The 21262-nt window shown below is 38.0% G+C and overlaps 1 protein-coding gene across 2 annotated transcripts; it reads left to right on the top strand.

Moving 5' to 3' along the window:
• The first annotated feature begins 211 nt into the window (after positions 1-211).
• On the top strand, positions 212-14843 carry LOC116405777 (E3 ubiquitin-protein ligase UPL6-like). Of its 2 annotated transcripts, XR_004218867.1 has the most exons (8): positions 212-290; positions 479-604; positions 853-951; positions 1292-1359; positions 13344-13424; positions 14050-14123; positions 14420-14564; positions 14788-14843. XR_004218867.1 is itself a non-coding variant. In XM_031889570.1 (7 exons), exons 1-6 carry the CDS (start codon positions 255-257, stop codon positions 14120-14122), a joined length of 483 nt encoding a protein of 160 aa, XP_031745430.1. In that variant the 5' UTR covers positions 212-254; the 3' UTR covers position 14123; positions 14229-14362. The 2 variants fall into 2 exon arrangements, 1 of the variants encoding a protein (XP_031745430.1); XM_031889570.1 differs by lacking the exons at positions 14420-14564; positions 14788-14843 and adding an exon at positions 14229-14362.
• Positions 14844-21262: the final 6419 nt, after the last annotated feature.

The raw sequence follows: 21262 nt of genomic DNA, 5'->3' as shown, positions 1-21262 counted from the left end.
ACGTTTACTAGCAGGGTTAAGATTTTCACTGTAAGCAAGTTATTTTTTGGTTTCCTTATCCACAATATTGAATTTCTTGACGACTGTTAGTTATAGAAATATGTAAGATATTTTTATTTATGGTTACTTTCTCTATAACTCATTTCACAGACACAACTAGCAGCAGCTAGGCAAAGGAATGGATCTCTTGCTGTTTTTGCCAGAAACGGTTTAGAATTCGACGAAATCATATATTGGAAGATGCTTTCAGTCAGATGAGTGCATTGTCTGAAGTTGATCTTCAAGGATCGGTAATTTCAGACTTCCATGATTTATGAAAAATGAAATTGTTATCTTACTTTTTTCCTATCTTTTTCTTTTTGCCCTCGTGAAAACGACCCTTCCCTCTTCTGCATCCTATAGTTGCAGAGTTACTTGTAATTGTTTATTAGTTTTTTTTGTTTGTGTTGGGTCAACTGCTTCACTTTTCTGCATGCAGATACGTGTGTCTTTTGTTAATGAATTTGGAGTTGAGGAGGCAGGAATTGATGGTGGTGGTATTTTTAAAGATGTCATGGAGAACATTACACGGGCAGCCTTTGACGTGCAGTATGGTTTATTTAAGGTTATCACGACATTCCTTATTATTAGCATGGCATGGCTTTGTTAATCCTGTAGTATTATTGGATAACATGAAGCGTGATGAGACAGCCATAGTTGTTTGAAATCGCTTTTCAAAATAAAAATAGTTGTGAGATCACATTTCAATATAAAAATTGGTTGCTTGAAATCTATTTCATAAAATTTCAGTAATATGTGGGTATGTATTGTTCATTTTTTCTAATATAAGTTATTTTCTGCTTGGTAATCCAGCAAATTGCTGACCATTTGCTCTACCCCAATCCTGGTTCGGGAATGATACATGAGCAACATCTCCAGTTTTTCCATTTCCTCGAAGTTCTTTTGGCAAAGGTATGGCCATAATTCCCAATCATACATGGAATTTACTTTGGTTGATTAGTTTTTTCTTTTTTTGGATAAGGATATCCTGGTCTTGGCCTTATCGTGGAAGATTCTTATATATCTTTCACCCATACTTTGGTTGAATTTTGGAACATTAATGTATCGCCTGACATTCATAAATACAATGTCATAATTTGAAATCTGCTGTCTTCCTACATTATGCATGTTTTTCTGTTATTGAAGTTGCTGCCCGGTTGTGCTAAAAGTTCTCAAGCAGTCATGCTAAAAGATCTCAATCACATTAAATGATTTTTGACAGGATGTTGTTGTTTTACCCTTCTTCCTGTAGGTCATGTTTGAAGGAACTCTTGTTGATATACTTTTTGCAACATTCTTCTTGAGCAAGTTAAAACAGAAGTAAGGTTTTTAAAGATTTACTGTCTTACTGTTTTGTATTTTGTGCTGATCCACTAATCGTAGTATTGATGGTCATGACAATGACTAGTTGCAAGTTACTTGAATTTTTAGGGTTCTAAAAATCTTACATTTTATTATGGGTGCACTGCCTACTAATGAGATTGTCAATTGCTAACTTCCAAATGTTGAATTTGGGATTTCCATGCTACATTCACTTTCTTGATCTGCAATTACAGAGCTACTCTATACTGGAATAAAGTCTCATCTGAACTGTACATTGCTTTTGATGCTGTAATTGCAAAGCTAGGAAATCTTTATGTACAATGCCTTTTTTTTTATCATTTATTAATGAAAATGAGAAGCCTTTTTATAGGCTGGAGATTACAAGAGTTGTTAAACTAACTTGGGGTTGAGTTAGTTTACTTATAACTAACTCAAGATACAAAATTGTTAATTCAAATAACTAATCCTAAACTATAAAAATGGTAATTCAAACACCTCCTCTAGGATAAAACTCAAGAAACATAAAGAAGGGGGATGTTCTACATTAGCTTTTGTCAAGGCTTTAGCCAAAATTTTATTTATCAACTGTGGGGGAGGATTTGAGAGCTCCCAATCTCTACACACTTCTCTAATGAGAGTCTATACCAAAATCAAGATACCCATACCCTTCCACTCAAGAAACTTAAGTAATTGCTTAGAGAAATAACAAAATACTTGGCCCCACTCTAACAAACACATTCCTAAGGGCCCACACAAATAGAAAAATACCAACTAACTCTCAATCATTCTTTCTTCTTCCTATTCTTGTCTCTACGGGAATACACCTTTACTATGGGAGGTCTATCATTACCCGCCCCCCAAATAGCCACCTTGTCCTCAAGGTGGAATTCAGGAAACTGTTTCTTGAATAAGAGCAGCTTGTTCCCACGTTGCACTTTCAAGTGTCCCCTCACTCGAACGGATCAAAACTTCTAAGTTGTCCTCCTTTTCTATTGTTTTGCGAACTCCCAATACTTCTACCGGAGACACTTGCATAGACAAATCAGCAGCCAAATCTTTTGAAATTGGAATATGGGCCTGTTTGAACCCACGACCTTGCGAAGAACAGAAACATGAAAGACCGGGTGTATAAGCGATTCCTTGGGAAGGGCCAAACGGTATGCAACGAAACGAATTCGTGCCACGATCATAAATGAACCAATGAATCTTGGGGCTAATTTGGTGTGCTTAAAACGGCTGAGAGAGGACTGTCGGTAAGGGCGTAACTTCACATAAACCCAATCATGAACCTCAAACTGCACCTCCCGTCTTTTAGCATTAGCATATTTGACCATTCGCTGCTGTGCTTTCAGTAAATTGGCCTTCAAAACGCCCAAAATTTCATCTCTTTCTTTCATCAAATGGTCTACTTCATCATTCACCCGGCTCGAGCCCTTCACATATGGTAATATAGAGGGGGGTGGTTGCCCATAGAGGGCCTCGAAGGGGGTCATCAATGTGGCTGTACGGACTGTTGTATTATAGCTTAATTCAGCCCAAGCTAGCCATTTAACCCATTGTTTAGGTGTGTTCATAGAAAAACACCCTAGATACGTCTCCACCCCTCGATTGACAACTTCCGTTTGACCATCTGTTTGGGGGTGGTAAGTGGTGCTTCATCTCAACTGAGTTTCCAACAACCTCCACAACTCTTCCCATAATAGACTTGTGAAAATACGATCACGATCCGACACTATACTTCAGGGGCATCCATGCAAACGAATAATCTCTCGCATAAAAACAGCAGCAACCACTTTTGCACCAAATGGATGTTTCAAGGGGATGAAATGTGCATACTTGGAAAGAAGATCCGCAACTACCAATATAACATCATAACCCTCGGATTTGGGGAGGCCCTCAATAAAATCCATACTAATATCTTCCCACACACGGTCCGGAATGGGTAATGCTTGAAGGAAACCAGCCGGAGTTAAAGACAAGTATTTGGCTTGCTGACACACGGAACATTCAGCAACATAGGTGCGGATATGGGCTTTCATACCTCGCCAATATACCTCCCTTGCTAGCCTTTGATATGTTTTCAATGCACCATGATGTCCCCCTATCGGGCTGTTATGGAACTCAGCTAATAATAAAGTAATATTAGGTGAATCCTCCTCCTTGTAGCAAATATCCATCTGGAGCTGGCTGTCCATTTATCAAGGATAATCGAATATTGTTAAGAGATTCATTTCCAGCCACTTGATCGATGAAAACCGAAGGGTTTAGCCGCCCACAATACTTACGAGGCCCAATTCAAATACCGGTGGTAATCTCTATAAGGCATCGGCCGCTTTGTTTTCCAATCCTTTCTTGTACTCAATCACAAAATCATACCCCAATAGTTTAGCGATCCATCTCTGATATTCTCCCCCGATAGCCCGTTGTTCAAGAAGAAACTTCAAACTTTTCTGATCTGTACGCACCACAAAAGGCTTACCCAATAGATATGGTCGCCATTTTTGAACAGCCAGCACTATTGCCATAAGCTCCCGTTCATAAACAGCCTTAAACCTATGGGTAATAGGTAAAGCTTGACTGAAAAAGGCCACTGGTCGTTGATTTTGCATTAGGACAGCCCCAATACCCACACCCGAAGCATCAGTTTCCAGCACAAAACTTTGTGAAAAATCAGGAATACCTAGCATCGGGACAGACATCATTGCTGACTTTTAACTGCTGAAATGCGTTCTCGGTCGTCTCATTCCACTTAAAGTTACCTTTTTTTAACAGTTGTGTCAAGGGGGCAGCACAATAGAACCGTAGTTTGCAACGAATTTCCGATAATACCCCGTTAGCCCCAAAAAACCCACCTAGCTCCTTCACGTTCTTGGGTGCTGGCCATTTAACCATCGCTTCTATTTTTGTTGGATCCGCTGCCACCCCCTCTGAAGAAATAACATGGCCCAAGTATTCAATTTTGTCAACCGCAAATTGGCATTTTTTAAAGTTGGCTACCAGTTGATGAGCTACTAGAGTTTCCAAAACCATTGCCAATTGGTGCAAATGCTCGTCCAAGGACTTGCTGTAAATTAAGATGTCATCAAAGAAAACCAAAACAAACTTGCGTAAATATGGGCGAAGAACATCACTCATGATTGATTGGAATGTTGCCGAAGCGTTTCAACCCAAACAGCATCACAAGGAATTCATAGGGCCCCTCGTGGGTTCGAAACGCTGTTTTGTGAACATCGGCTGCCCGCACAAATAGAAAAATATCAGAATGCTTGTTTTTCTTTATTTATTTTGTAATGTCAATTAATTGGCTAATTATTTATCAGAATGCTTGTTGATATCGCTGCATGTTTTATTTTGTAATGTTTGTACTTTTTAGTTGTGATTTGTGAATATGCTAGGATTGATTTGATTTGCTCTTCTGACTGTTAAGATCGGAATGATGTTGCTCATCTGAAAGTAGGCAGCATCATGTGCTTGAAGACTTGTAGAGTATGGAGAGTGAATGGTCAAATTTGAGGAATCATATCTGCTGGCTTTGTAGTCCAAACAGGTTGTCTGGCTAACTTTCTTTTTCTCATTTTCAACCAATTAGGATAGCTGTCATGTTTTTTGAATTCCTTGCCATTCTTGAGTAGTAACTTCGCATTTTATTTATTAAAAGGTTTTAATTAAGATTATGGTGTTCATAACTTTGTAGTCACACTAAATAACTTAAAAGAGTTAGTTTGACAGTTGACAAACATGATAGTAATGTGATAGTGAGTGCAAGGGTAAAAAGAGTTGCTTCTGTTGGGTTAAAGTGATGTTTGTGTTTTTTAGTGTGATGTGTTTTGTTTTCAAGTTCGTTAGTAGACGTATTACTTAATTGAAAATTTTGATACCATAGCCAGTGTAGGGGAAGATGAATGGAGGGTGCTATGAGACTAGTTAAGACTTATATGTATCCTAATTTTAGTAATATATAAAATTGAGAGAATTTCCTTTGATTTTCAGGAACAAGGATGAATAATCAATGAAAAAGGAATGAAAAGGTTTATCCATGCAAGCTTCAAACCAAAGTCATGGATGTCGATCCTTCCAGGGGAGTCCAAAGTTCCCCCCTTATTTTTCTCCATTTACTTTGATTTTCAAAAGCTTTTAGGACAGAAAAAGCAATTTTTTGAGTGGGTGTGGGTAATAGCTTGCTTAGCTTGCATGTTTAGTGTAAACTTGGGGGTTCAAATTTTGCCCAAATTTCAAAATTTTTCAGAATTCTTTCCATACAATAATGAGCATTATACCTTCTTAGCTTAATTAGATCTTGCATAAAAAGCATGATTGGCAACCCTTGAGCACTGAGCTCGGGTTTATGATGTGAAATTCTGAATTTTGATGAGTATATGTGCTGAAATTTGAGCATAAGCTGCTGTCTTTTTTGTTTTAAGCTCCTTTTAGCTATTTCTTATTGAGATGTGAATGCATGATTGAGAAAATGGTATGTGTGTTGTGAATGCTTGATTGAATGTATAATAAATAAGTGCATGGATACTTTTCTAGCTTTGTCTTCCTTTGTTGCTTTGTCGTGACTTACCTATGATGCACTTAGTCCAAACCTAGCCTAGATAGAGTAAAAAAGGATAGGAGGCTCTCTTTAGAAACTGGGATGGTTTTAACAAATTTGTCTTGTCAAACATGAGTTAGAAGCCTCTTGTCTAGCCACAATGAACTAAATCCCTTTAGAAAAGGGTCGACATTAACAAAACTTATTGTCACTTCAAAGGGAGCAATCAAACTTAATTAGTAACTAAATGTAGAACCATAGAAAGGTTAGCCCACCGATTCTAGCAAGGCCTAGTTACCACATTGCATACCAAAGAAAGAAAAGAGAGACTTGACAATGCAAAACATAAAACAGTAAGACAATCAAGAGCTATAAAAAAATCAAACAACATATCCAATATACATTAGAAAAAGCCCATAAAAAATGGGGGAAAACTTCACTTTTGGCCTAACCAAAACCAGACTACCTACTCTTAGCGTTCTAAACATAGCATCGAGTTTGATGAGGGCTTTGAAAAGAGGAGGAATCCTCCCCGATCCACATTAGGGGGAAAACAAGGCTTGTTGTCACTTCGAAGGGAGCAGTCAAACTTAGCATTGAGTTTGACGAGGGCTTTGAAAAGAGGAGGAATCCTCCCCGTTCCATAGTAGGGGGAAAACGAGGCTTGTTGTCACTCCGAAGGGAGCAGTCAAACTTAGAAACTAAGTTTAGAACCATAGAAAGGTTAGCCCACCGGTTCTAGCAAGACCTTGTTACCACATTGCATACCAAAGAAACAAAAGAGAGACTTGCAAATGCAAAACGTAAAAAGGTGAGACAATCAAGAGCTATAAAAAAACAAACAACACATGCAATATACATTAGAAAAATCCCATAAAAAACAAGAGCCAACTTGGTTCGGTCAAGTAGAATGTGTTGAGTTCCCTAACTATCAGAGCTTTTAGCAGAAAACTTTACTTTTGGCCTAACCAAAACCAAACCACCTACTCTTAGCGTTCTAAACTTAGCATCGAGTTTGATGAGGGCTTTGAAAAGAGGAGGAATCCTCCCCGATCCACATTAGGGGGAAAACAAGGCTTGTTGTCACTCCGAAGGGAGCAGTCAAACTTAGCATTGAGTTTGACGAGGGCTTTGAAAAGAGGAGGAATCCTCCCCGTTCCATAGTAGGGGGAAAACGAGGCTTGTTGTCACTCCGAAGGGAGCAGTCAAACTTAGAAACTAAGTTTAGAACCATAGAAAGGTTAGCCCACCGGTTCTAGCAAGACCTTGTTACCACATTGCATACCAAAGAAACAAAAGAGAGACATGCAAATGCAAAACGTAAAAAGGTTAGACAATCAAGAGCTATAAAAAAACAAACAACACATGCAATATACATTAGAAAAATCCCATAAAAAAAGCAAAGATCCAACTTGGTTCGGTCAAGTAGAATGTGTTGAGTTCCCTAACTATCAAGCTTTTAGCAGAAAACTTTACTTTTGGCCTAACCAAAACCAAACCACCTACTCTTAGCGTTCTAAACTTAGCATCGAGTTTGATGAGGGCTTTGAAAAGAGGAGGAATCCTCCCCGATCCACATTAGGGGGAAAACAAGGCTTGTTGTCACTCCGAAGGGAGCAGTCAAACTTAGCATTGAGTTTGACGAGGGCTTTGAAAAGAGGAGGAATCCTCCCCGTTCCATAGTAGGGGGAAAACGAGGCTTGTTGTCACTCCGAAGGGAGCAGTCAAACTTAGAAACTAAGTTTAGAACCATAGAAAGGTTAGCCCACCGGTTCTAGCAAGACCTTGTTACCACATTGCATACCAAAGAAACAAAAGAGAGCATGCAAATGCAAAACGTAAAAAGGTTAGACAATCAAGAGCTATAAAAAAACAAACAACACATGCAATATACATTAGAAAAATCCCATAAAAAACAAAGATCCAACTTGGTTCGGTCAAGTAGAATGTGTTGAGTTCCCTAACTATCAGAGCTTTTAGCAGAAAACTTTACTTTTGGCCTAACCAAAACCAAACCACCTACTCTTAGCGTTCTAAACTTAGCATCGAGTTTGATGAGGGCTTTGAAAAGAGGAGGAATCCTCCCCGATCCACATTAGGGGGAAAACAAGGCTTGTTGTCACTCCGAAGGGAGCAGTCAAACTTAGCATTGAGTTTGACGAGGGCTTTGAAAAGAGGAGGAATCCTCCCCGTTCCATAGTAGGGGGAAAACGAGGCTTGTTGTCACTCCGAAGGGAGCAGTCAAACTTAGAAACTAAGTTTAGAACCATAGAAAGGTTAGCCCACGGTTCTAGCAAGACCTTGTTACCACATTGCATACCAAAGAAACAAAAGAGAGACTTGCAAATGCAAAACGTAAAAAGGTTAGACAATCAAGAGCTATAAAAAAACAAACAACACATGCAATATACATTAGAAAAATCCCATAAAAAAACAAAGAGCCAACTTGTTCGGTCAAGTAGAATGTGTTGAGTTCCCTAACTATCAGAGCTTTTAGCAAAAACTTTACTTTTGGCCTAACCAAAACCAAACCACCTACTCTTAGCGTTCTAAACTTAGCATCGAGTTTGATGAGGGCTTTGAAAAGAGGAGGAATCCTCCCCGATCCACATTAGGGGGAAAACAAGGCTTGTTGTCACTCCGAAGGGAGCAGTCAAACTTAGCATTGAGTTTGACAAGGGCTATGAAAAGAGGAGGAATCCTCCCCGTTCCATAGTAGGGGGAAACGAGGATTGTTATGAGGATTTTCCCTTGGGAAATTATTATAAAAGTGACAAATGAAAATATTGATTTGTTTCTGAACCACTGTGGTGCCCTTGTTTGTTATTTTTGCTTATGTTGCTTTATGCTTGGTTTTCTAATTGATAATATCATCTTAAAGTGTTCTATTTGATAGCACATATCTCTTAGTGTTAGTACTTTCTTACCTTTCTCTCTCTTACATATATAGGGGATATGTTGAGCATTTTCGCTAGCAAGGATTATGTACTTAACAAGGCCTTAGTGGATTAGAGAGTTAAGAAATTTGCATATGCTTGCATCCAGACTGTACACCATAATAGGTAATTAGTTTTTTCCATTTCAACATTCCTTATTAAAAACTTATCCTTTTTAACGTTTTGAATGGAAAAACAAATGTTTGATCTATCATTGTTGATTTTGTTGGCTTTCTATGCTATGATCCTTTTAATTGTATATGATATATTTCTTTTGTTGAAAAGTGATATATTTCTTAGATTTTGTTCAGATATATATATAATTGACATAAAGGTTTTTTTACATTCAGCTAACGAATTCAGACTAATCTTATTTATATATATGATAAGTTGTCTTTATTTTTCCTCTGAATTATTCTTACTTGATGTTGTTCTTGATAGAAACCAATTGAGGAATCAACTTTTGGCTGCACCTGTGAACTCTAACACACCTGCAACTCTATTGTTAGACACAATTATTTTCTTATTACAACCTGAACTCCCATGGGTTTGTAAAATTGTTGGTTACTTCCTGGAAAGAAATGCATATGCGTTGATTAGGGATATCACTTTGACAGGGAAGGTATAAATGTACTTTCCTTTTTTTTCTACTTGCAAATGGTTTTTTTTTATAGACATTCTGTTTTGTCGTGGATTATCCTCTGCAGGTGTTTTCAGAGAACTAATTCACACTCAAACTATTGCAGGAAGTGCAGATTCACATTCCAAGAGTTCATTGGCTTCTCTAGAACTCGCTGTCTCTTTGATTCTCATGTTGGTAAGAAGCCATGTTGTTGCCCACGTGTTGATCCAATTGGAGTTTCTCCTCTCAAATTCTTACTCTTCCTTTACTGTGGCGGACATTCACATTTCACACCTCTCTCTACCCAATGGACAAAGTTGCATGTGTCATCCTCTACTAGGTTTGTGTACCTTGCTGTTTGGATATAATGGCGTTAGTAATGGTTTAAAGGTCATGTTTTCTCAATAACGAGAAACATAACATGCATGTACTTCATTTAAAAAAGAAAAAAAAAAACTCTATAAGATTTTTTTTGAAAAAATCTTTTTAAGTACAACTTGGTGTGGGACATAAAAAATTATGACAATATTCTAGCATACAGAGTGGAGTTAGTTCCAGTACTCTGGAGTTTTATTAAAAAGTGCCACGAGAATAAAAAATGGTCATCCTTTTCAGAGAAATTGGCATATTTATCAGGAGATGCACCTGGTTGGCTATTACTTTGGCTGTTTTTTGTCCTGTGTACAAGTAAGATTATCTTCTTTATTCCTGTTCCTCTACTTTTGAATTTCTCTTTAATTCCTCATCTGATGTTATATAATTATATGGTATGTTATAAGATTCGGCATGTCCTGATCACTTCTTTCCTTATCAATCAGGCACATGCTCATAATAATTGACAATGAGGAGTTTTATGAGCAGGAGAAGCCACTATCGTTAAAGGACATCAGATGCCTGATCGTTATTTTAAGACAGGTGAGCTCTTTAATTCCATCATATGTCCAAAAAGATACCCATACCCTCCCACTCAAGACAACTTAAGTAATTGCTCAGAGAAATAACAAAATACTTGGCCCCACTCTAACAAACACATTCCTAAGGGCCCACACAAATAGAAAAATACCAACTAACTCTCATCATTCTTTCTTCTTCCTATTCTTGTCTCTACGGGAATACACGTTTACTATGGGAGGTCTATCATTATCCGCCCCCCAAAGAGCCACCTTGTCCTCAAGGTGGAATTCAGGAAACTGTTCTTGAATAAGAGCAGCTTGTTCCCATGTTGCACTTTCAAGTGTCCTCACTCCAACGGATCAAAACTTCTAAGTTGTCCTCCTTTTCTATTGTTTTGCGAACTCCCAATACTTCTACTGGAGACACTTGCATAGACAAATCAGCAGCCAAATCTTTTGGAATTGGGAATAATGGCCTGTTTTGAACACCGACGATGGTCGGACGCTTTGAATCTGGCCACAGAAGCTATCGGAATTCTGTCAGCTGCCGATTTTCTTTCTATCCTCCTTCCATGATACCAGTCCAAAGCTTCCCCTCCAAGCACAGGACCGCCGCATCCAACTTATCTCTCCCCGTCAGATATTCACCACAAAATAGCGCTCCACACGTTGTAGCTATCCATCCACATTCTCTTCTTCCTCCCCTTTAAATATCGACACCTCCAGTTTCGTAGCCTCATTTCAAAAAGGGGTATCTCACGGATATTTGGTGCACATGGTACTCCAACTCCCTCATCACCACCGGCGGTTAGTTTTTTGTTCACTTTTTTCTTCTTGAACTTGTTCCTCATTCATTATTCCCTTTCCCTTGTCCGTAATCATTCTTTCACTAGATGTGGATCCTTTTGAAGCACTTCCCATCACTCCCATCTTGTGTATTAACAATTTCATATCCTCACTCAATTTTTACAGATTATCCTCAATCTTTTGTTCAGCCATTGTACTTCGAACTTCTGCTTCCGCAAATTGTTTCTTCATCTTCCTTTCAAATGCTAATTGTCGTTCTTCCACTTGTAAAAATTTTGCTTATACTCTACTTTCCATTTCAGTCGTCCCTGTGGTTACTCCCTCTAAACCTTCTTCCAGTTCAACTATCCTAGCTTCCATCTTACCAACCATACCAGGAAAAGATGGCTCTGATACCAAAATTGTTAAGGCTTTAGCCACAATTTTATTTATCAACTGTGGGGAAGGATTTGAGAGCTCCCCAGTTTCTCCACGCTCTATGAGAGTCTATACCAAAATCATATGTCCAAAAAGATACCCATACCCTCCCACGCAAGACGCTTAAGTAATTGCTCAGAGAATAATAAAATACTTGGCCCCACTCTAACAAACACATTCCTAAGGGCCCACAAAATGGAAAAATACCAACTAACTCTCAATCATTCTTTCTTCTTCCTATTCTTGTCCCTACGGGAATACCACCTTTACTATGGGAGGTCTATCAGCTTTCTATATAATTTATGAGACTTTAATATTGCATGGTTGCATGGTATAAAGATGGAATAATATTTAACCCAACATTGAATATTTCCAATGTTTATCATCACAACATGTATATACTATCTAAATGACTTGCCATCCTTGGATCCTGAATTGTATCGCCACCTTATTTTCTTAAAGGTGTGTATTCCCTGGTATCACTTTTAGCTGATACCACACTTAGCCTGTTGATCAATGATCTAGATCAATCTAGTATCCTGGTAGAATCTTTTTCTCACTTCTTATCTTAAATTATGAAGGTGACATTCCTGAACTAGAGCTATATTTTGTTATTATAAACAATGAATATGGAAAGCAAATTGAAGAAGAGCTACTTCCTGGAGGAAAAAACCGTCGTGTCACCTGTGAAAATGTCATCACATTCATTCATCTTTGTTGCCAATCATCGTTTGAACTTTCAGCATAGTTTGTCCCTTGTTTATCCAATGTGTCTCCCTACTCCAATGTTGATTGAAAACATGTCCTCCTCAGATACGACAACAAAGTTCTCATTTTTTGAGAGGGATTCAGCAGCTTATACAGAAAGAATGGATCAACATGTTCAATGAGCATGAATTCCAGGTATCACTAACTCACTGAGATAGTAACGTGGTTTGCATGAAAAGGCTGTTTTGCTGTTATATAATCTCTTGATGACTCGTTTATCATTGCACATCAACTGCCTCATGTGCCTTGAATCCTGTTTCATGCTAGTATTAATTATACTATTTGGGAAAGAAGTATGTTAAAGGAGGAACATTTTTTCTCCTAGACCATACAAAGTCAGTAGGGTTAAGCACTTAGATTTGCATTTTTATTCTTCTTATTGTGTGGGTGTGTGGGTGGGGGGAGGGGGGAGGGGGTTAGTAGTTTTGATAATGTGCCATTGTCGACCTTTAATTTTCATGTGACGTGAAACACTAAACTAATTAAAGCAAGAACCTAGAATGATTAGGAGTACACTTGATCTTGTGATCTGGGCAGCAACCAACCAAAGCCTAAACCCTAGAGGCATCGGGGTCTTCCTTATTGAGTTCACCTGAAGGAATAGATGTGGGTTTCCTTGATGAAGTGAAGATTCAGGTTCTGGATAAGGAAACTAGTCTTCCTTAAGATTCAAGTTGTTCATTTTCGAAGAGGCACAATGCTCGTAAAAGTGTAGAGGCAGAATTTTACTAATCATTAAAATCTGAGAAATAAACAAAGTGAACTAGATTATTTTTAGCCTACATGGACTCTAAGTGGTGACAACTGAAGTCCTTGTAAGGGGAAAAGATGTGGGAAAAAAAATTCCCTTGCGATGGGAAATGATAAGAAAAACATAAAGAGAACCCTAATTTAGGTCAAATCATGGACCAATGGCTAAATACTATGAAGTTTTGTTGCTGGTCTTTTGTGGTTCCAGGATAAATCGAGTTGCTGTCTTTGACTGGTCTATTTCATTTCAGCTTTCAATATCAGGTTCACTGGACAGCTTGGATGTTGATGACCTACGGACACATACTACTTATTCAAGTGGTTATCATAGGGTAAGTTCTATTAAACCCTTTTTTCTATATATGTATTTTTGTTTCTTTTCTTTTCTGCGTAATTGTTTTGCATATTGTGTTCGATAAAATTTTGAAAATTTGAAATCTTGCAAGAAGATTAGTTACAATTAATCTTCCTTTGGAGGTTGAACAATTCTTGGTTTAGGATATCGAATACTAGATTTATTGTAGTGCAATCGGAATTGTGATGTCAAGTCAATTAAACTTCAAAATTGTAGATGATGTTGGAAGATCTCACCCGGGTAATTGGGAGATGGTTTTGAAGTCTTTGGAGTTTAGGGAGTTGGTCATCGTTTAGATTCTTTTTAATATTTTTCAATTAATTTCGAATTCATACAATGTATATGCCTGTATTAGTGTTTGAAACTGGGTGATAAATTGATTACCATTATTCAGACTTCTAGTCCTCTCTTATGTTTCTATGACTATGAAAACAAACTTTGGACTTGTATTGTTTGTAATGCTCTGTTTGGTCAGGCACAACCATGATCAAGAAATTTGTGATAGGAAACGGAGAAATATCTTCACTTTTTTAATGCTTCTGCTGGATTGAAAAACCAAATGTGGGAACTTCGGAATTTGAATTTTTATTTCATGCTTTCAGGAGCATTATGTCATTGAGATGTTTTGGGAAGTTATCAAAAGTTTCTCAGTGGAAAACCAAAAGAAATTTCTGAAGTGAGTATTTTCATTACACATCAGTTGGTTACTTCTTGTCTCAAGTTGGCTTAAAGAAAAACTGAACTTCAAAAATATAACAATTGTATCTTGCTTTTTCATTGGGTTTGTAACTGGTTACTCTCGAGGACCACTTCGTATCCTCATTATTCTTAATTATTTGTTTTGGTTTCCCTTAAGGGGATAAGTTGGTTCCTTCTAGAGCTTAAACTAATTTATCCTGCTAGCAAAAATCATGTGAAAAAGTAACTCAGTATGAGACAAGGTACATTTCTGACTAGTACTTTATTGTGCAGAGACTGGCAGATGGTTTAAGTAGCTTTAAAACAAGTAGAATAAATCTTATTGATTTACCTGGTTCCGGAGGCAGAAGCTAACAGGTGCAGCTGGGGAGCGCTTGAAGGAAGCACGCAATATCAACCGATCACTCTCACAACTCGGGTAACCGATCAAAACTATTGGGAGATATTTCAAATTTCATTTAAGCAGTGATCTTTCCAATGATTTTTTTCTTTATTTATTTTGTAACGTCAATTAATTGGCTAATTATTTATCAGAATGCTTGTTGATATCGCTGCATGTTTTATTTTGTAATGTTTGTACTTTTTAGTTGTGATTTGTGAATATGCTAGGATTGATTTGATTTGCTCTTCTGACTGTTAAGATCGGAATGATGTTGCTCATCTGAAAGAAGGCAGCATCATGTGCTTGAAGACTTGTGGAGTATGGAGAGTGAATGGTCAAATTTGAGGAATCGTATCTGCTGGCTTTGTAGTCCAAACAGGTTGTCTGGCTAACTTTCTTTTTCTCATTTTCAACCAATTAGGATAGCTGTCATGTTTTTTGAATTCCTTGCCATTCTTGAGTAGTAACTTGGCATTTGTTTATTAAAAGGTTTTAATTAAGATTATGGTGTTCATAACTTTGTAGTGTCACACTAAATAACTTAAAAGAGTTAGTTTGACAGTTGACAAACATGATAGTAATGTGATAGTGAGTGCAAGGGTAAAACGAGCTGCTTCTGTTGAGTTAAAGGGATGTTTGTGTTTTTTAGTGTGATGTGTTTTGTTTTCAAGTTCGTTAGTAGACGTATTACTTAATTCAGCCCAAGCTAGCCATTTAACCCATTGTTTAGGTGTGTTCATAGAAAAACACCCTAGATACGTCTCCACCCCTCGATTGACAACTTTTTTCATACTTTTTGAAATTTTGGTAGGTTGTGAGTTACAAACTTACACTAAAGCATTACTTGGTCGTTTTGAAAATTCAAGTGATACTTACACACGTTTTGAATACATTTTAGGTTAGATTGAGTTTGTTGCACTTGGTTGTCATTTTTGGTCTTGAAATGCTTTTTTCAACCTTTTTGGTAGATTATGAGTTACTAACTTACACTTAGGATTTGCTAGATCGTTTTGAAAACTCAAGTGATACCTAGACACCGTTTTGAGAATGTTTTAGGTTGGTTTGAACTAAGTTTGTTGCACTTACACACTTGGTTGCCATTTTGGGTCTTGTAGTGCTTTTTTCACTCTATTTGAACTTTTTTCGTAGGTTATGAGTTACGAACCTACACGTAAGCTTTTTTAGGTCGTTTTGAAAGTTCAAGTGATACTTAGACACGTTTTGAACTATTGTTAGGTTGGTTTGAACTAAGTTTGTTGCACTTACACACTTGGTTGCCATTTTGGGTCTTGTAGTGCTTTTTTCACAATATTTGAACTTTTTTCGTAGGTTATGAGTTACGAACCTGCACGTAAGCTGTTTTAGGTCGTTTTGAAAGATGCAGTGAAAGTTAGACACGTTTTGAGCACATTTTAGGTCGTTTTGAGCATGTTTTAGGTCGTTTTGAGTAAATGGTATGTATTTTGTGATTGTTTGATTGCATGTATAATACCTTATTGAGATGTGTATGCTTGATTGAGAAGCTGATAGAACACCAAGTAATGGTTCTTATTTGTTCATTAAGCAACCAAACTATTACAGAATACAATACTCAAACCAGTCTTGAAAACACCGAACAAACAAGTACTATTACAGACAATAACCAAGTATAAAATAAAACATTCAAACATCAAAAGTAGTTTAGGATAATGGAAAACACTTTCTAAGATTAAAGTAACTGAACAACTTCTGTAATTCTGCTCTCCAGAAAATACAGCCCCTCCACTTCCAGAAACTGATTAACCAACCCCCATCTTTCCTTCCATCTCTCCCTTTTAACCTCCCCCTGTAACTAACTGTTGTCCCCACTAAGGTGGTTTCCACTTCCTCCAATTCCATCACCTATGCACGTGCAATTCCACTTGTCTTTCTTCTGCTATATTGTATTGCAATTGGTGGTCTATCATTACTCTCCCTCTCCAAAGACACCTTGTTCTCAAGGTGGGAAATGAGGAAGCTTTTGTGTAAAATCATCACAGTTCTCCCATGTAGCCTCATGAGGTGGTATTCCTTTCCAACTAACAAGCACTTCCCACTTCTTTGTTGCTGGATTTTTAGGATAGCCAAAATTGTCTGCTGGTAGTAACTCTTGAAATGTAGGAACATCATCAATTCCATATAGTTCGGTAAATGTCATTCCTCCCTCCATAGCTCGACATTTTTTCAAGAAACCTTAATCAGATGGTGTCCATGTCTCCATCATGTGTTACAGACTCACTCTAGTCTTTGTCAAACTCGGGTCACCCCTTATAACAACATTCTTTTCATTTTGTATGAAAGATAAAGTGAGTTTCCGCTAATCCACTTCAGTTACCCCAACGTGTGCAGCCATTGCATTCCAAGGATGACATCCTGATAGAACACTGATGTAGTGTTTCTATTATATTGATAATTCAAACACAACTTACAACATAAGCAAACCGTGAACCTCAGAAAATGAGTCACGTTACATATAATTCACAAACATCAAACAAAGAAAACCTCCTAATCCAAAATTCCGAACAACAAAATACTAATAAGCAAACCAGAATATAGAACACCAATCTTCTGCTTCCCCTGTCTTTCAAGCAGTATTGCAGACATTTTCCTTCACTCCAAAAACTCACTTTAACAAAGAGGCAGCCACATTTTCAGGTATAGAAAATAAAGTAGGTAGTATGTAGGAAGGCTAACCAGAACTGAGTTGCATAAGGTTTGTCTTCCGCCTCTAGAGATGTTATATCTTTTCCACCTTTCAAGTTTCTTGTGAATTCGATCAATGACTGGTTGCCAAAAAGACTTTTGTCGAGGGTAGCCTCCCAAAGGGAGACCTAAATATATAATCGGAAGCTTTTCTACCTTGCACCCTATCAGATTTGCTGTTTGAAACAAATCTTCCTCTCCCACATTAACGCCGCTAAGGGCTGATTTTTCCCAGTTTACTTTCTGCCCCGAACACCATTCGAATAATCTAATGACGTTTTAAAGTTTAAGGAGCATCTTCACATCATACTTACAAAAGAGAAGAGTATCATCGACAAATTGAAGCAAAGGGAGGTGGATCAAGTCTTTGCCAACAAGGAAACCTTCAAACTGGCTGTTAATATGAAGCTTGTTTATGATTTCTCCTAAAACCTCACTTACTAGGAGGAATAAAAAGGGGGAGAGGGGGTCCCCTTGGCGGATACCTCTAGATGCTGTTATCCGGCCTCTAGGCTTACCATTGATGAAGACTGAATACTTTGGATTTTTTAGGCAGCCCATTATCCATGATATCCATTTGGAACTAAACTTTTTCAAAGATAAATTTTTTTCTAAAAAGTTCCAATTCACCCTATCAAAGGCTTTTTCCAAGTCAAGTTTTAAAATCCATCCTTTTTTCCGTTTTGCCCTATAATCTTCCACGGCCTCGTTAGCAATTAATATTGGGTCAAGAATTTGCCTACCTTCAATAAAGGCGCTTTGAGTGGGGCTTATAATTGCATCCATAACTTGTTTTAGACGTTCAGATAAAACCTTTGCGACGACCTTGTATGCTAACGTAGTAAGGCTGATTGGACGGAAATCCTTGACTAGAGTCACATTCTCTTTTTTCTGCACTAAACAAATGAAGTTTTCTTGGATGCAAGCATTTAATCTTCCATTTCTGTGGAAATCAGACATTAGTGATTTGAAGATATCCTTGAAAATAGACCATTGGGTGATTAGGAACTTCACTGTGAAGCCATCCGGGCCCGGAGCTTTATTGTTGCCAAGTGCCTTTAATGCCTTAAAGATCTCCTCCACTGAAAACTGGGTAACAAGAGCCTCATTCTGAATTGAGGAAACACAAGACCAATTACTGTTAATAGGGATGAATCTGTCCCCCGGAATTCTGGTATAAAGTGACTCAAAAAATTCCAGCACAAGCCTTTCAATGTCGCGGAATGAAGTCGAGACAACCCCATCATCATCTTTTAATTCAGTTATGAGGTTCCTTCTTTTATTCGCATTTAGAAAGCGGTGGAAGAAGCCCGTATTCTCATCACCCAAAGAAAGCCAATTGAGTTTACTCTTCTGAATAAAATTACGCTCTTCATTTTGATAAATACTAAGTAATTCCGCTTGCAAAGCAGCTCTAGAATTCAACTCTTCTTGATTTAATCCAATCAACTCAGCCACAAAATCATATTTTTCTAATTTTGACATCAAGGATTTCTCTGTTTTTTTTTTTACCTTAGCTTGCGCAGCAATATTCCAAGCTTTTACTGCCAATTTAACTGATCTCAACTGCTCATGAAGAATGAAACCAGCCCATCCCTGGAAGTTAGAGTTGCTCACTGTTTCAACAATAATCTGATTAGAATCACTGGACACCAACCAGCTGTTACAAAACCGAAAAGGAGAGGGACCCCAAAGAAAAGAACCAGCCTCCAAGAATAAAGGAAAGTGATCCGAGAAGATGCGTGCTTTTCGAGAAACCCGAGAATTTTCAAAACAAACATCCCACATCTGATTTATGAAGAATGTGTCTAATAATGATCTTCAAGGAGAACTACCGTCTCTAGACCAAGTGAACCTTCCATTTTGCAATGGAATTTCCATGAGAGAAACCATGTCAATAAACTTATTGAATAATGACATTCCTCTAGTACTTCTGCCAAAAGGAAATCTTTCCTGGGCCCAACGAGTGATATTAAAATTCCCACCTATGCACCAGGCCACGGCCGAACAATCAGCTAAGGAAGACAATTCGGGCCAAACCAATTTCCTTTCTTTGCAACCACAAGGGCCATAGACATTTGTGATCCAACAAACCTTTTTGCACAAAGTGAGGCATTTGATTGACAAAGAGAAGCGTCTTTTAATGACCTCTGTTACAGATATTTTACTGCTGTCCCACATGGTAAGAATTCCCCCAGAAGATCCAACAGAAGCCACATAATCCCAGCCAATATCCTTAGAACTCCACAATGATTTTATAAAAGCCGAGTTCAAGGTATCCTTCTTAGATTCTTGAATCATGACTACAATTGTTGATGAATTTTTTAAGTGCTGCACGTTTAGAGGAGTCGTTCAAACCCTTAGTGTTCCAGGAGACAACCTTAATAATGACTGGGAGGAGGAAAAGGCAGTTGCACATCTAATTTAAGCCAGAATGATTCCACAATCGCCGACTATAGACACTAAATCTTTAGGCAAATCCAGGGGAATTTTAATAGGGAGAATATCTTCATCATTGAACAAGACATTCAGATCCATCCCATTAATTTCTGGGACTAATTTAGGGTCAACTTCAGTGTTGGGGACTGCCAATTTAACTGATCTCAACAGTAAGTTGATTAAGTTGGGCAGTAGGAGGGACACGAGACAAGGCATCTGCTGCTTTGTTTTCTAGTCCCGGTTTATACACGACATCAAAATTATAGCCAAGAAGCTTAGCAATCCATCTCTGATGTTGAGGTTGGATAACCCTTTGTTCCAATAAAAGTTTCAATGATCGTTGATCAGTTTTCACTACAAACCTCCTGCCAAAAGATAAGGTCTACAGCGTTGCACAGCCAAAACTACAGCCATTAATTCCCGTTCATAAACTGGTTTAGCACGATCCCTCATAGCTAATGTCTGGCTAAAATAAGCAATTGGCCGATGATTTTGAATTAAGACAGCACCTACCCCGTATCCAGAAGCATCGGTCTCTATTTCAAATGGTAAGGAAAAATCTGGCAGTGCTAAGATTGGGAGAGTCATCGTAGCCATCTTTAAATTCTCAAAAGCTTCAGCAGCTGCAACAGTCCATTCATATGCTCCTTTCTTCAATAGTTGAGTCAAAGGAGCAGCCACACTTCCATAATTCATTACAAATCTTCGATAATATCCTGTCAACCCAAGAAATCCACGAACTTCACGGACATTAGTGGGCACGGGCCATTCTTTGATAGATCTAATTTTCTCGGGATCAACCTCTACACCCTTGCCCGAAATTATATGGCCAAGATACTCCACTTTCATTTTGGCAAACCCACACTTGTGCTGCATATTAGCATATAATTTATTCTCTCGCAGCACCTCTAACACCCATTCTAAATGTTGAAGATTTTCATCCAAACTTCTGCTGTAAATTAATATATCATCAAAAAAGACTAAGAAAACCTGCGTAGGTAAGGTTTAAAGATACTATTCATCAAAGCTTGAAACGTTGATGGTGCATTGGTGAGCCCAAAAGGCATGACAAGAAACTCATAATGCCCCTCGTGAGTTCTAAAAGCTGTTTTCTTCACATCCTTTTTACACATTCTAATTTGATGATATCCCGCCTTGAGATCAATCTTCGAAAATATATTAGCCCCATTAAGTTCATCAAACAATTCCTCTACTACTGGAATAGGAAACTTGTCTGGAACGGTCACACTATTCAACGCACGGTAATCTACACAAAACCGTCAACTACCATTTTTTTTCACCAACAAGACCGGGCTCGAATATGGACTAGTACTAGGTTTTTATGCCAAATGCCATCATTTCATCAACCAATCTTTCCATCTCCTCCTTTTGCTGGTATGCATATCTATAAGGCCGAACATTGACTGGATTAGTCCCCTTCTTAAGATGTATATGATGTTCAATGGTACATTGTGGTGGCAACTCTCCAGGCCAATCAAAAACATCTTCATTCTTAGCTAACACGGCTGGAATAGACTCATGAGTGGTAGGCACTTCATCAACCCCATACATCG

The sequence above is a fragment of the Cucumis sativus genome, unplaced genomic scaffold (genome assembly GCF_000004075.3).
Source record: "Cucumis sativus cultivar 9930 unplaced genomic scaffold, Cucumber_9930_V3 scaffold31, whole genome shotgun sequence".
NCBI classification, from domain to species: domain Eukaryota; kingdom Viridiplantae; phylum Streptophyta; class Magnoliopsida; order Cucurbitales; family Cucurbitaceae; genus Cucumis; species Cucumis sativus.
The sequence above is the reverse complement of the archived record's forward strand: the minus strand, read 5'-3'. Positions and strand labels throughout refer to the sequence as shown.